The sequence below is a fragment of the Amblyomma americanum genome, chromosome 5 (genome assembly GCF_052857255.1).
Source record: "Amblyomma americanum isolate KBUSLIRL-KWMA chromosome 5, ASM5285725v1, whole genome shotgun sequence".
In the NCBI taxonomy this organism is placed as follows: domain Eukaryota; kingdom Metazoa; phylum Arthropoda; class Arachnida; order Ixodida; family Ixodidae; genus Amblyomma; species Amblyomma americanum.
In genome coordinates, this window is record NC_135501.1 from 199,667,279 (window position 1) to 199,682,859 (window position 15,581).

The following is a 15,581-nucleotide window of genomic DNA, read 5'->3' on the forward strand; positions in this document are numbered from 1 at the left end:
CCGCCCGCATGAACTCCTCTTACGCTTTCCGTCGTTTCTTTGTTTCGCGTTTGCTTCATTTTTACAGCTCCGCCCTAAAGTGAACGATAATAACTCGTCGAAGAACGCGGAGAAAAGATGGAAACAAAGGCACCGACGCCGCCAAGGCGTGAGCAGCAGCCGTTCATATAGACCGCAGCGCCCCCTACGAGTACACCGCCGTAAGCATCGGAATGCCGCGCCTCGCTGACCCACTAGGCTCCTCATGGGAATCACTCCCCGCATACGGAGAGCCAGAAGGCGGCGGAATCGGTTCTTCTTCGTTTCGCGATATCGCGCCCTCTAGCTCCTTCTCGACTGAGCTTCATACCTCATTCGTCACCCGAGCGGGGAAATGGCTCCGTGTTGATAACGGCGCTCGACTGAATTCTGGTCTCACACACACAAAAAAATAATGATAACAGCGCAGCACGTTGTGGAGCCCAACAAACTCGTTGCTCCATAGCTTACAGCCGCGCTTTGCGAAGCCGTGGGTCAGTACGTAGCTCATAGCAATTTAAAGACGCCAAAAACCACACACACACACGAGAGAAGAAGAGAACGGGACAGAACGCCACTCACAACTGGTTTATTCTGCAGAAACCACATACATCCATATCAACAAGAAAGGCAGTTTGTGCATCTCGGCGAAACAACGATATTTTTGTATAAGGCGGGGAAAAAAAAAGTTTTTTGAACGATGCTTATCGTGTACGATTTAATGCGCGAATATGTTCCTTGCTCAGGCGCTGGCTAACTGTATATATATGTATGTATGTGGTTTATGCAAAATAAACCAGTTTTTTTTTTTTTTGAAGCGATGTTTATTGTCTTAGGGCATACTATGAAGTGAGAGATGAGAGCAGCTTGGTGGCTGCTTGGGCGTCGATGCGAGCTATGCACTTGAGAGAACTTCTTATTGGGTTAGTTGCTAATTTATCATTGTAATTTAAAGGCGCCAAAAACCACACACACACAAACACTCCATAGAAGAGAACGGGACAGAGCGCCACTCACAACTGGGGTACGTCCAAATAAAACAGTTGTGAGTGGCGCTCTGTCCCGTTCTCTTCTTCTCTCGAGTGTGTGTGTGTGTGTGTGGTTTTTGGTGCCTTTAAATTACAATGATAAATTAGCAACTAGCCCAATAAGAACTTCTCTCAAGTACATAGCTCGCATCGACGTCGAAGCAGCCACCAAGCTGGCGAACCATGAGCGCTGCGAGAAGGTACGCGTTTCCATAGTGCACTCATCGAAACCTGTTCTGGCTTGCGCTGCCGAAGCCCAAGCATCCACCTTGTCGGGCAATAAGAGTTTTAACGATAAGAGTTTGAGCCCTGCCCTACGCTAGCTTAGCCTTCCACGACTGCGCACCATAGACGAATTTTACACCCTCAAAACTGTCTGATGTGTCTTTAACTCACGTCCCGACGCCCCTGTTGTATAGAGGCGTAAGGGCTACTATAAATCACGCATGTGAAGGGTGTTTAGTCAAGGTTACGCCCATTTAGGACAGCGGTGTTTCTGCAGATTAGCAGCCTTCGTGAACGGGCTAACAAGTGCCAATTGCTCTGAAAGATGCTGATCACTCTTTTAAACAAAGCACTCTGAATGTGATTCACTGAAAGAGACCTGTAGCAATGACTTCTCCCAAAACCATTTTAGTTTATAGTCGACTCTCATTGCAATGATTAACGAGACTTTTTTTTTGCTCACAGCCTATACGTACCGAAACTTCTAGTGGGGCGACATTTGTACACGCGTGTCCCTTCTTTTCTGACAACATTTTATAAAAACTAGCTGTCCGTCCAAGGTGACCAACTCCCGGCAGTCTGCTCTCCCAGTCGCTATCCTGCAGGCTAAGCATAAGTAGAATCAGGTCTTCAGGGCTTCTGAGGTGATCGAACAGAATGAGAAAGCATACTATATACGACTCGAATAACAGCAATGATATTTATGCATTTCCGCGAGGCACAAGTTTTTCAACGTTTATTACCCAAATATATCCGAGCCCCCGTAGAACCATTTGAGCTGAGGCATCGTTTAAGAGAAATTCCAGATCAATTCACGTCATATTTGATGAACGCTTGGGGAACGTAAGAGCTCTTATTCAGAGAGAGACAGACGGAAAAATGGAAAGGCAGATAGGTTAACTAGGCAATGCCCGGTTGGCTACCCAAACCATGGGGAGGGGGATAAAGGTAGTGATAAAAAGAGATAAGGTAAGTGGAAGATGGGAGCAGAGTAGCCCAGCCTCTCCCCCCCCCCAAAAAAAAACAAAAAAAAAACATTGGAGCAAATTGGAGCCACGAAACCAACTGGGCAGTACAATTGAGTCCCTTTCCACTTGATTCCAATTGTAGAGAGTCAAATTGATTTTCATGCTTCCATCTGGACAGTCAAAATAACTTCCCTACTTTCATCTGGACAGTCCAATTGGATCATCCAACTGGTTCCTGAGGTTCTAATTGGACCCAGCTGTATCCAATTGGAACCCCAACTGGATCATCTAACTGGGTAGAAAGATTCAAGCTGAATAGGTAATTGTCGAATAAGTATTAGAAACGTGCCAACGCAGACAAAAAAACATGCGGTACAATTGAGCATGCATTCCCATTCGATCCAATTGGAATCAAATGGACTCAACACGTCAGCCAATTGGACTCATGAATCCACTTGGGTAGCCCCTTTGGTTTCAATTGGATAATCCAATCGGGGGTGCGCCTGGAGCGCATGGTTGGTCATTCCAATTGGCTCTATTTGGACCTCCCAATTGGAGGACCTTCCAATTAAAAGGCCCTGACTAAGATCTGCTGAATATTGCTCTGTACAAGCACAGAACATCTAAATAATGAGTTTCTTGGAAAAAGATATTAGCAGCTGAATCTGCTGAGTCATGATTAAATTCAACAACCTCACTCAATCGATCAGCACCACTGGCTTCAGGAGGAGGGTCCAATGAATGGTGTATATAAACCCTAAGAAAATTGATTTCAACTGACAGATTGAACACTGGTTTTGTGTCACCTCTTTAGGCATTTCGTGTTTCAATGACTTATGTATCATTCACGCAGCAGAATATATTCTCACCTCGAGGTGCAACTTCAGTTGGGAGCCAAAAGTTGTTCAGCAGTTCTTATGGGCTCCAATTGAAGTCAATCGGTTCCAACTGTTTTGTAACCCAAAAACACAATTGGGAATCGTACCCTTCTTTTTTTCATCTGGGAGGGCCGTGTCCGCGGTTGTCATTACTCCGTGCGGGCACAGGACGCACACAGAGCGTCTATATAGACCTTTCCAATAAGGGATCCCTGGGCGTCGCCATATTGCTCGCTGGGCTGTTGTGTGCACGTGACGTCAGCGCAGTGGAAGCGGTAGCAGAACCGGTTTGCAACAGCATACAGAGATGCTCGTGCACGGTCAACCCCAGGAAAGACGACACAGCAGAGTTGCGTCACGGCAGGTATAGACCGGCTGGTTGTTTCATTTGCAGGAACGGGTCGAGGGCGTGCAGTCCCGAGCCTCTAGTGACAGTCCATGCAGCCAAAGTTGTGTTGAGAGCAATTAAGCACTCGTAGATGTCGTGCAGGGTCGGCTCTTACCACCGGAATTGGAACAATCTGCGCACTCTCGTGGGTGGGATGAGCAGCACTGTCAGTTGTTAGCTCTTCAGAAACAGTCATATTCCTATGCTCCCCCTCAGTGGCACAATTTCTGCGAAGTGCACCCTTCGGGTTGGTGTGAATTTTGCCGCGTTGGCAACAGGAAAGCAATCATGCTCATTGTAAACGCAAAATGAGTAAACAATGTGTTGTTTCTTTAATCTTTTTATTTTATAATCAAATCATCGGCTATAAACGATACACTTGACGGAGCTTGTTTGTAGTGTTTACAGTGTTCGTACACATTTCCCTTCCTTTGGTATGGGCTCTGTCGCTCTGAGCCGCCACTTATTTGCTTTGCTAATGACATGCGCTGCATAAGTATATTACCTCCATGACCGTCAACTCGTCCATCTGTCTCCTACTTGCAACTGTGTCACTAACCGCCAAATGCGTCTCAATGCTCACCGCGCTCTCTTTTGAGTTTCCCATTTTTTGTACCCTTCTAATTTTATTGCGAGTACCGTGAAAGGCTTTTCTCATGGAGGATATTTATGTAAGTGTATATTCATAACTTTAGAACATATCTCGATCAGGAAGACAGATTTGGTCCTATATACATTGAGCTCTACAAAATTGTTCGCTACAGAACGGGCTTGAACACTGCGGAGCACCGGTTTACGTCAGCGTACGCTATAGCTCTCTCGGCTGACTCACGCCGTCTCCAGCTTTTACAGCACTGCACTGTTTTTCTACGAGACAGAGTATATGGAGGATGGCGGCGAAGCGCACACTCCTTTTCCGCAGTCTTGCCTCGGCACGCGAGCAGAAAGCCATTCTCTCGCGCCAAACGCGGGCGCTATCTCCCAGGAGCCACGTGATATACAAGGCATTTCCGTTCCACGCTGCTCTCGCTATATATCTCAGCCAATGGGACACGCCGTTCGGATATGCTTGTTCTGCGAAGCCCAGGGGTATTACCGTGCAATAGGATATGTCGACCCAGCTGTCGTCGAGTGATATATCTATTAAGGGCTCCGCTGCCACGGGGTCGGAGTTGTGTGCGAAGGCAAAAACAAACGAACATGCTCCGTGTATGCGTGTGCAGGCTAGAATCCCTGGAATTCACTACGAAGGAAGACGCCTGATTCCGCTTCCTGAATCTCTAATTCTTCCGCTCTCTTTTGGTTTGAGCTTCTTCGCGGCTACTTGGGAAAAGCTTCCGGGGCGCAGCTAAGCCATTCTTTTTTTTTTTTTTTTCATCGGGGCATCGGCACCAGTCCTGTGATTTCGTTGCTGTAAATCTATGCAGCGCAAGCTGGTATAGATAGCTATCGGCGGAAATAGCGTACGGTAACGCTGTTCTGAACTCTGCAGCTTGATTGGAAGGTCCTGGCACGATCCATGGCTTATATATCTCAAGATGCAACTGCGAAGTGGCGCACACATACATGTAGGCTTTTAGCAGCCGCTAAATGTCAAGAAAGGGTTGAAACAAACGACCTTTCTACGTAACTGTGTTCGAACTTTGAATTAGTAAGGCCACTGCACCGACCTTCACTAGTATCGAAGGTAACGAGTTAGCCTTATTTTAATGCCTCGAAGGGAAGCGAACCAATACAGAGGGAGTTTAAATTGGCCGCGGTTGCAGCGCACGGACAACTTTTTGTCCACAGTACAGATGGCGACACGCACCGAAAGTGCCTTTAGGGCAGCACGCGAGAACAGTAGCGTGAAAATGCAATGATTTTGCTCTTCATTTCTGCAGACCAATGCAAGTTTCTTGTCTGCACTGTCAATCTGCTATTTATTACATGGTTCTGTATTCTTCGTGGCTTGGCGAAACGCCAGTTTCTATGTCGGCTGATTTCCATGCACAACTGTTCTGTTTTCTTTAATTTCACGGTTCCGTTTTGTGCAGGTGCCCGCAGATGTTTCGGAACATACGGAAACCGCAGTGTGCAGGTCACAGAAGAGAGTGCGAAGCGCGCCTTTCAGTTCGTGGCTGCATGCTTGGACAGCAACTTTTTCTTGTTTTGTTTCGACAACTTCTGCGTGCAGCTGTACGTCGTCGTGGCCGAAAAGGGAGCCTAGCTGGCATAACTTCTTCAGACCGCAGCACGCTCTAACGGACGGTTTTCTTAAATAAACGCGACAATGAAAAGATTATATGCACACAATATTAAAAGGACAGCTTCTAAACGATTTGCGTTTGCCGCTTTTGCATAATTTTCGTCTTGTTTTGACTTTTTAAATGACTGCATAATTGGATTGGATTGACTTCGTGCGGTACTGCCCAATGTGGCCAGCTAATCGAAACCAATGCCAACGCACATACCAAAGCCACGAACGACCAGAATGCAAATGATTTGAATCACAACCGCAGCTAACGAACATAAACAACTAATATTTAAAGTCCCAGTAGTTTAGCATACAAGCATGTGTACTGCCTGCGGCTCGTCCCACGTGCATTTTTTTGTACGCGCTGCTCTACCGTTACGTGCTTGCCCTGGCGCCCTGGCGGAAGTTATGATGTCCTTCGCCTCGGGGTGCATGGCTGTTCGGTAGTGTGGACTCGGACGCTCGGAAACTTTTGACGGGTCCGTAGCGGCCGCTGGTCAGTGACGTTGGCCATTCATTCAGAGATGCGGTGAACGTTTTTCGCCACTTCCGAACTTGGTGCGCGGTTTCCGATCGCGTGCGCGCCGCCGTCCGCGCTGTCGTTGACGCACATGGCACAGCTGTGTAGCCGTGTGTGGTGCGCGTGCCCCCGAGTGGTTTTTTGCTATTCACTTCTTTCTCTTTATTTCGCGCTCCGTGCGTGCTGGGTTGCGCAAGAAAGCAGCGCCTTGTTGCTGTGTTTGCGGTCGGGGCGACGAAAGTGCATGTGATAGCTCGCCCATGAGGCGCGGCTCCAGCTCTGGTGGGACACGGAGAGCGGCGGCGGCGCCGAGAAACTTTTTCGCCCCGACCGAAACCTCGGGTGCGCCGGGCATTTTGATTCTTTGTGGACCGTCGAGGGTTTGCAGCGACGCTCCCAGTTCTCGCACCGGCGGCGGGCCATGGTGGGGAATGAGGCCGCCGATGGCTTTCGCGAGCCGTTGTGCGTTGACGCTGCGGTGAATGCGGTGCGGACGGGATTTTTGCTCGACTACGACGCCGCGCTGGCCGCTCTACGGAGACGGTGCGACTGACAGCTAGGACGGCCACGGCCTGCCGTGTGGAGCATGGGCCGCGGCGACGCCCGCTCGGACTCTGACGACTCGGTGCAGTGGGAGGAATTTTTCGGTGAGTTTCAAGCGTGTGCGTTATGCTGCCCGACAGCATGCGCTTGCCGAAGTGTCGAGGTCAGCGGATATATTTCTCAAGCTTCGCTGTACACTGTGGGGGGAAAAAAGAGTTGTGGGGTGAACCGCGCGGCGTCTTGAACTTGAGTGTCTTGAACTTACCGTAAGGCTGCGCCCGGGACCACTTGAGTTTTTTTTTCCTCATAAGGTCCTTGTGAGCGCTTCTTTAGAGGCGCGCCTCACTGGCGTCGCGGTCGTCCTCAACGCGGCTGGCGAGAGAGCTGCGGATTTCGCCGCTCTGGTGGCCTTGTCACTCGCTTTCGCAAAACTTTCGGCGCCCCCTTGGAAACGAAAGCGAACGGCATGGGAAAACGGAACGCAGGCTCTCGAGCGGATTGTCGACAATAGGCAGTTGATGCTAAACGAGGCCGCGCGGAAAACGTTGCATGAATACCCAGAGGATAACTCGGAAAACTTGCTTCTTTTTGAAGGGTTGGGATGAAGTGTTAAAAACGTTCATCGTAGACATCTGTGGAAAACGCGTTGAGAGAACGAGACATGGCTAGTCGGTTGAATGCTTTGTTTGCCCAGCCAAGGCCAACCGCATACAAATACTTGACTGCGCACATAGCTGCTGTCGCAAGCACTCACATTTCCTTATGAACAGAGATATTTAATCCCGTATAAGATAAATTTCACTGTACTAAGCAAAATGGAGATTTCTGTAAAAAAAAAAGCACCCCATCAAGTTGTGTGATGAAAGTGTGGATGAAAATGGGGTTTGGAGTGGCTGCTTCTTTGTGCTTTGGCAAAATACGTTGTGAAAAGAATCTGCTGAAGGGCTGAAGGGCTTCCTGCTGCTTTGATGGGCTTGTCTTTATTCAAGCATTTCCTTGGAACAGACAAAATAGCTCATTGCTGTTTTGGTTCCCATCGAAATTATGCTTCACTACATTGAAGATGCCTCATGATTATATGGAAATCACTACAATATGCGCCCAGAGCTCACTAGAAATCACTGAATACAATGCACCAACTAGCCCAACAACATGTGTTGCTAGAACCAAGCCTGGCAAATTGCCAGTGGCCAAGCTGTCCATCATTGGCTTATCATTGGTGGCCAATCTAGATTTTTGCTTTAGAATACGACAGGCCTGCAGTTGGCCAAGCGAAAATGGGCACCAATATATGGCCAATGGTAAAAGTCTTTGCACTCAATTAGCACTTTTTGTTTTTGGTCAAGCACTTTGTTAAATGTTCTAGCACTTTTTCAGCATGCAAAGCAATGTATGCAAGGTTTGTTGTTTTATCCTCATGCAAAGGTAGATTGTTCAGTGTTAATCTAGCACTTTTTCGGCATGCAGTTTAGGCAGTTCCTGGCATGCTTTGGCTTACGGTGTTGATTTCGGAGTGAATATTATAGGCCTCTGTGATGTGCCAATTTTTTTTATGTGGTGCCAGCAATGGCATGTGGCTGACAACTTGGCAGAAACCGTGAGTATGAGCAGAAGACAAATGGCACATGTAAGAAAATTTTGTTTTTTGTCTCCAACGGAAAGGGAACTGAGGCACAGAAATATCAAATCAGTCAGGAGAAGAAGCATGGAGCCTGTTTTCAGCAATGTGTTCCAGGTCCTCGCAGTTATAAGCCATCTTTTTGCGGCACTGTGAGCGCTGTCTTGTGTTGTTTGATAGAGCCTCCGGGTTGCACCTGCATTAAGAGAGTGGAAACTAACATGTAGACACAAACGCGTGCCCACAACATAAATGGGAGGTCTAGATGCCACTTTGAATTGGAAGAATGAACAAAGGAACTGGTTTCACTTTATGAAAGGGCAGAAATTTGGGTGAGCTATTGTAGCACCACAGCATATTGGGTACACTTAAACCTGGGCTTGCTTGCGCTGTGAAAAACTATGCGGGAGCCTATCATAGTGGGGGGGTGTTCATAATTAAGTATTTGGGAATTTATAATTTTTGTTTTTGGAATACTGCTGATAGGGTTTACATAAAAAATGGCAACGAACTTGTGGTCAGAAGAGCGCAAGAAAATGTATACACCAGTCTGCAATCCAATCAGCAATTGATGCATCAATCAGCGATACAACAAATATATGAGATGGCCTTGGTTTTGCCATTGCTATAAATTCTGAAGCAAAATTGTACCCTATTTACACTGCTGAAAGCAAAGCTTACTCAAAAATATGCCTAATGTTCTTAGATAAACAAGTGATTAAGATAGTGATGCTGCATCAGAAAGAAAAATGCAGCAGACTGTAAATCAAATGGTAAAAAAATGAGGCACATAAGTCGCTTATGGACATTTTCTCTCTTTGCTTCTCACCACTTTCTCATCCCAGGCAGTAGCAGCCTGCACTCATAACACAGTGCCCATGAAACACTGGACCTGCAGTGAGCCACTGTAGCGGTTGACACCAAGAATTGTTAGAGGACTATAGATGCCTAATTTTTGGGTTTATTCAGCAGTCGTAGGTGAATACCATATCCTGATTCATGTTTGGTAATGTCTTATGAATCATTGCAAAAAAGAAGACACACAACCAAAATTAGTTGTCTATACTCCTTTAAAAACTGCGTCTATCGACTTACGCCACAAGTAATATTCAACATTCTCTAAGGTGGCATTTTAGGCTAGTTGGCTTGACACAGCGAAGATATGGCAAAGCTGCCAAGTATAGCCAAGGAATTGGAAAAGCTTTCCACCATGACGTTACCACATTAATACGGTTCCCTGCCTTGAGCTGTCACTCTTCTGCACTTTAGGCCAAGCACTTTGTCCGATGTTTGTTCTAGCACTTTCCTGGCTTTCTTGGCCATGTCTCCCACTGTGTCCTGTCCCTTCCACGCTGTATCTATTGAGTGTTCTCACTTCACTGAAGTTAAATGTGGTTTATAAAACGGACTAAATGTTGCAAGGAAGCATTATTAGGTGGCAATTCGTTCTGTTATTGTAGCTTCCCATAATTCAGGCACTTCTGTTTAGGATGAGCGCGTCTTAGCCATCCCTCAAGGAGTGTCTTTTGGTGGTGATTTAGGCTTAGATGGCTGTGAGCCATGTTTGCGACGCCGCCAAAAAAGAGCGGTGCATTGATGCAGCTGTGCTTTCTTGGCGACGTCGCAAACTGGTCTAGGTGCTGCCGAACTGTAACCTGTTACGCTCCGTGCGACTGCTGCCTTAGCACCTGGGCGCGCACAGTGCGGTTGGTCATGCCGCGGCGCCAACATTATGCCCGAATGGTTTAATTTCTCAAAGGCTACCGAATGGGTTGACTTACCTTCAGCGATGATGCCAGGGGTGACGGATTATCTCATACACAGAAGCTTACAATAACTGTAGGCCATCAGAACCACCACGACGAACAGCAGATACGGCTGCACATTACAAAGAGCGCACCTGAACTGATGCTGAGATGGTTTGGAAGTGCGTATGTATTCATCCCCTCGCCTAGAAAAACTCCTTCCCCAATTCATAGCAATGACAGCAAGAACACTACAGATTGCAAGTATTCTTGTCGCAGAAATTGTTTTCTCAGTGCTCTCCTCATTTACCTTTATGTAATACAACATTCATGTGTGTACTACTTTGTCTCTCACCGCGGGGGCTGTTCAGCGGCCCATCTTGGACAAGCTGTTTCTAGACATGTGCTAAACACTTGGCCCAAGGTCTGCCTTTACACTCGCTTATTGCACCGTGGCCAAGTTCTTTATCAGCACTCTGTTCAATGTCGCTGAAATTGAGCTCGATATTGGCAAAGACCTTTTCTGTCACAAGGCTGCTGTTTTTCTAAGCACATTGGAAACCAATATGAATCTCGACTGTGACCAATCATTGGCTATCGGCCAGTGCTGCTTGGATGTGTATGGGCGCATTTCAAGGTGAAGTGCACCTTGGAGACAGGAGAAGTGAATAAATAAAGACAGTAAGGCACACACAGCAGGCAATTGGGGCGAGGGCATAAAGATAAGCCTTCCGGAAAGCACAGATAGGGTTGTTATCACCGGGGTAACAAAGGATATCACCTAAGTGAAGGCGTTGTCGCTGAGGCATCGTTGAGCCAAAAGATTGTGCAAAACACATCGTTGAGCTGAAAGATCGTGCAAAACTGTTCATTCGCTTATATCGTGGACCAATTTGCGCGGTATAAAAGGATGATAGTGCTCAAAAAGTGTGCGCTGCTCGCGTGAGCAGTTCACTGCTGAGGTTTTTGCTGTAAATACAATCGACAAGACTGACAGGGAACTGAATGAAGCTTTAACTATTTTTATCGCCCTATTGTCAAGGTTGTTGGAAGTACCAGTGGAACTAGGTTAAATCTGTCCGAAGAGCTCTTGCCACTACAAAGTGGCAGTGCTTTTTATGCAAGCAGTGCACAACGTGTGAGGTCATCAGGCATCAACAACTGGTGAGGTCATTTCTGTAAACTCTTGGATGCCTTTTGTGTTTAGTTAACGCGAGCTGTTTATGAAGTGCATGCAGCTCTCGCAAAGGTGTCATTGTCCTGTGTAGATGTGCATTTCACCATCAGCCGCTTTGTTTGAAGTGACATCTTCAGTGGCATGCCTCCTCCTAGTGATGCGAGTATGACAGCTTTCACAGAATCTGTGTATGCTGGCAAGTCGTCACGGCTAGCCAGTCATGAAGGTGGTGACGAATTTGACTGTGACAACTGTGCAATAGTTTATAGCTATCACACATCATTGAGAAGCAAACTCAGCTTAGTTGAAAGGGGGTAGATGAGAAATTCTTACTGCCTTTTTTTATACCTGTGTTACACGGGCATTTTCAATGACAGTTCAGTTAACCGCCAGTTGACGATTTCAACTCCTGTTGAACTCTACTTGAATCGCCAGCTGTTACACGAGCACTTCGCGTTCAGTTCAGTTAGCACTCTAACCGCGTGACCTCGCGTCTAGAGCGAACTGAAAATAAGAAAAAAGCAGTGTATGCATTTTTTTCTTGTTGTAAATGATCGTAGCGTATATATTCTTTCCTATAGTGACAATTCTTTTTGTGTATTTTTTGCTTTGGGGTAGAAATTTGCGCGTGCCGAAGCACACTGAGCCAAGACAATCCAGTAAGGGGGCAATCGGTCCGTAGGTCGCCATCTTGTCAGTTGGCCGTTCAACTGGGATCCCTGATCTCAGTCAAACTCAACTGCCTTTGAGATTTCAACGGCAGTTAGCATTGCCGTGTAACACCGCGAACTGCCATTCAGTTCATCTTAGAGTCAACTGAACTGCCGTTGAAAACGCCCGTGTAACACGGGTATAACACATGCTTAGTGAGGATCAAGTGTTGTGTTCTGGCTGAGATAGTCCCCAGTTGAACGCTTGTTCTGCCATTCCATTTTTTTTTTTTACAAATGACACTTCATTCAATTCAATTCACTTTATTTTTGCAGAAAAAATGATACATCCTGGAGAGATTGCAGGACTAAAAGCTGCTATAAAACAGCTTTACTGAGCCCAAGAACCTTTAAAATGGCAGTAAACGGCACAACACACATAACTGGACGAGCTTGATTTGCATGAGAATATTTGAAGTAACATGACATTGTGAACAGATATTAGGAACATGTTTATTAGATGTGTATAGGTCTCAATTTATACAAACCAAAGCAAGTGCAAACAGACAGAATTTTTTACAAGGTTGCAAGTGAAAAGAGACAAGGAAAAGACAGAAATGAATACTCAATATGCAGGTGTGATAAAAACAGTTTACACAGGCCTATACAACCTTGCTATATATTAACAAATTACTTTTTAAGCTCATTTGGGGTAATGTTAGCTAGAGATTGGTATTTATTAGGAGCAGATAGCAAGTTGTGTCCTTGTGCTTGTAGTTTATAATTATTTTGAAAGTATGGTATAAACCAGAGATTCGATGTTTAGGGTGCAGATTTGGTATGATGGCGACCTTAAATGCACAGTACTTATTAAGAAATCCCCAAAAGGCAGGAGAAGAATAGTAAAACGAGCGAAAAATTCGAAAAACGTACATATGCTCGAAGCGTAATTTTTTGTAATTCTGGAAAGCAATTCGCGTCGGGGAGTGATGGGGTAGGTTTGCAATATAGTGAATCGTTTTCTTCTGCAGAACTGTTATTTTTGTTGTATTTGTTTTTTTCGTGGTCACCCAAGAGAAGTTGGAGTAATTCAAATCAGAACCAAAGAGAGCATGATAAATTTGAATTTTCACCTGAGTGGGGAGAAGCCATTGGCATTGTGATAGCACTCCTGCTATTTAAGCGCATTTTTTTTGCATATAATATCTACATGCCAATCTCTACTCAGACGGGTTGGGAAGGTAACCCCAAGGATTTTGGGCTTATCTACAATTTTAACTTTCTGACCTGTGTATCTAAAAACATGTGGTAGTTGAGCTGGCGTGTTTATTGCACGGAAAGTTATTACCTTAATCTTGGATTTATCTGGAGGCAATTAGAATAGGGCCAGTTCTGCAGTCCGGCAAGCAATGCATCGCACTTTTCTGTTATATTGTTTACGTCAGGGCCAGAGATAAGTATACTGCTATCATCCGTGTATATAATAAATTTTGTAATATCATCAATATGGACAGTGTCATTTATGTAGACATTAAAAAGTAACTGGCCCAGAATGTTTCCTTGAGGCACACCATTTTGTACTGACAAAAAAGACTGATGACTTCCTATATAGACGGAGTGTTGCCGATTATTCAAGTATAATTTCATGAGTTCCGTGAACTCCATTCTTAGAAAATTTGTGAGTTAAAACTTAGTGGTTAAGGGAACTTTAAGCTTTATTGACATCAATGAAGTGTCCTTGAGTAAGAATACCTATTTTGATGTTTCGCAGTGTACATTCCTTAAGTGCTAATAGAGCTGTTTTCGTTGACTTGCTCTTTCAAAACCAAATTGTGCATCAGACAAGGTTTGCTTTGCATTAAAAAACTTCGACAGATGAGAAAAAATTACTTTTTCTAACCTCTTCGAAAAAGAAAACGGAATCACAGATATTGGTCTGTAATTTGATACTACATCTTTATAACCACCTTTAAGCACAGCTGTTACCATTGCTTTCTTCACTTCTCCCGGCAGAACTCCCGTTTCAACTGCCAAATAAATATGTGCGCTAGCAAAGGCGCAACAAGAGATAGTACATGTTTCACTGGCTCTATCTGGATATTGTCAACATCTAACGCTTTGTTATTATTTAAATTCATAAAGATTGTGTATACCTCTGTCTCATTGATGGGTTCAAGAAAAGAGCTTTCGATGGGGCTACAGGATAGGGAACTTCAGGTAGCGGTATCATAGGCTCATGGGTAATTAAAAAAATTGTTAAAATGTTCAGCAAGTGACTGGCCATATAGCTTGCGGCTTTTGTGGAGTATTCGTTCAGGTGCATTTTTCGCATTGCGGCCCAAGAAGTTATTTACAGTTTTCCAGATGGTGTCTAAGCTTTTCATTATAATAGAGAACAGCTTTTGGTGATGCACTATCTTAGCCTGTCGTAGCTCAGTATTCAACTTATTTCTTCTTTTTTTGAGCAAGATTAAAGATTCAGGAGAGTTGATTCTTTTAAGAAGGTGTGACACAGCTTGTTTCTGTTGCAATCATTGTTTTAAGCTCCGGTGTGATCCATGGTTTTCTTATTCATTTAGATTGCTTGATGTTCTTAAAACAGGACGTGCTTAGCTTATATTTCTGCAAAAACTGTGATAAACTCTGAGTGCGCATTATTGGCATCTTTTATATTGAATAAAGAGGACCAGTCATGTGCACCACTATCGCGTTTGAAGGATTCAAGAGCCTCATCCGATACGTACTGTATTGTGTAGGACTGATATTGACAACTTCTGTATTCTGTCTCTCCTTGATGAGACTTTATATAAAGACAGGGCAGTCGTCACTAAGGTCATACGTGATTGTTCCAACGGCTGAAACAATGGATTCAATATCTGTGATTAAGAGACCAAGACAAGATGACGTACAATGTGACCAGAGTTGGTGATACCGAGTTCATAGAACCCATTGACCGAAGTATGGCGGCAAAGTCACATGCAGCGATGCTGTTCTCTAACATGTCTGTATTAATATCTTGCCCGTGTATTAGCTGTAATTTGTTGATATACCAGCATAATTTAAAAAGTTTGAAAAAGTTATAAACTGTGCAATATTCCTGTTGGGAGGTCGGTACGGTACTGAAATGATTTCAGAATTATGTGTTATGGTCAGTATTTCATAGTTTTCATTTGTTGTGCAAAATTCAGGAATCTTATAACATTTCCGGCATTTTTCAATATAAATAGCAACATCCCCTCCTCGTCTATTTGGGCAATTGGTAAGATGTTCCAGGTTTCAGCCAGCATTCATTTCAGCCAATCGAGTGTTTAAGTGCAAAAAGAGAAAAATGTGACCAGGGTTGAAGTCGTGAGATGGTTGGGAAGGACAGAGTTGTGGTTGACTCCTGAATGTTGGCAGGTGCACCTCAGCTTATCTTCACAAAATCGGTTTCCTTAGAAATGTGTATCATCTCAGAGTTGTTGGTCCTCCTAGGAAAGATTTAGCCATTGTTAGTCCAGATCAACTGCCACTTGCATTCATGTTTCCTTTGAACAGCCATTCCGAGAAGTTTCGTTTGTGCCCCGCAAAGATTCTTTTTCACATGG

General features: G+C 45.0%; 1 protein-coding gene across 1 annotated transcript in view; it reads left to right on the top strand.

Annotated features, from left to right (window-relative positions):
• The first annotated feature begins 6,140 nt into the window (after window positions 1–6,140).
• LOC144133393 (uncharacterized) overlaps window positions 6,141–15,581 on the top strand; it is a 32,537-nt gene continuing 23,096 nt past the window's right edge. Inside the window, exon 1 of the mRNA XM_077666475.1 lies at window positions 6,141–6,908. Within this exon, the coding sequence (XP_077522601.1) occupies window positions 6,848–6,908 (61 nt within the window). The 5' untranslated portion in view covers window positions 6,141–6,847. The remainder of the gene's footprint in view (window positions 6,909–15,581) is intronic.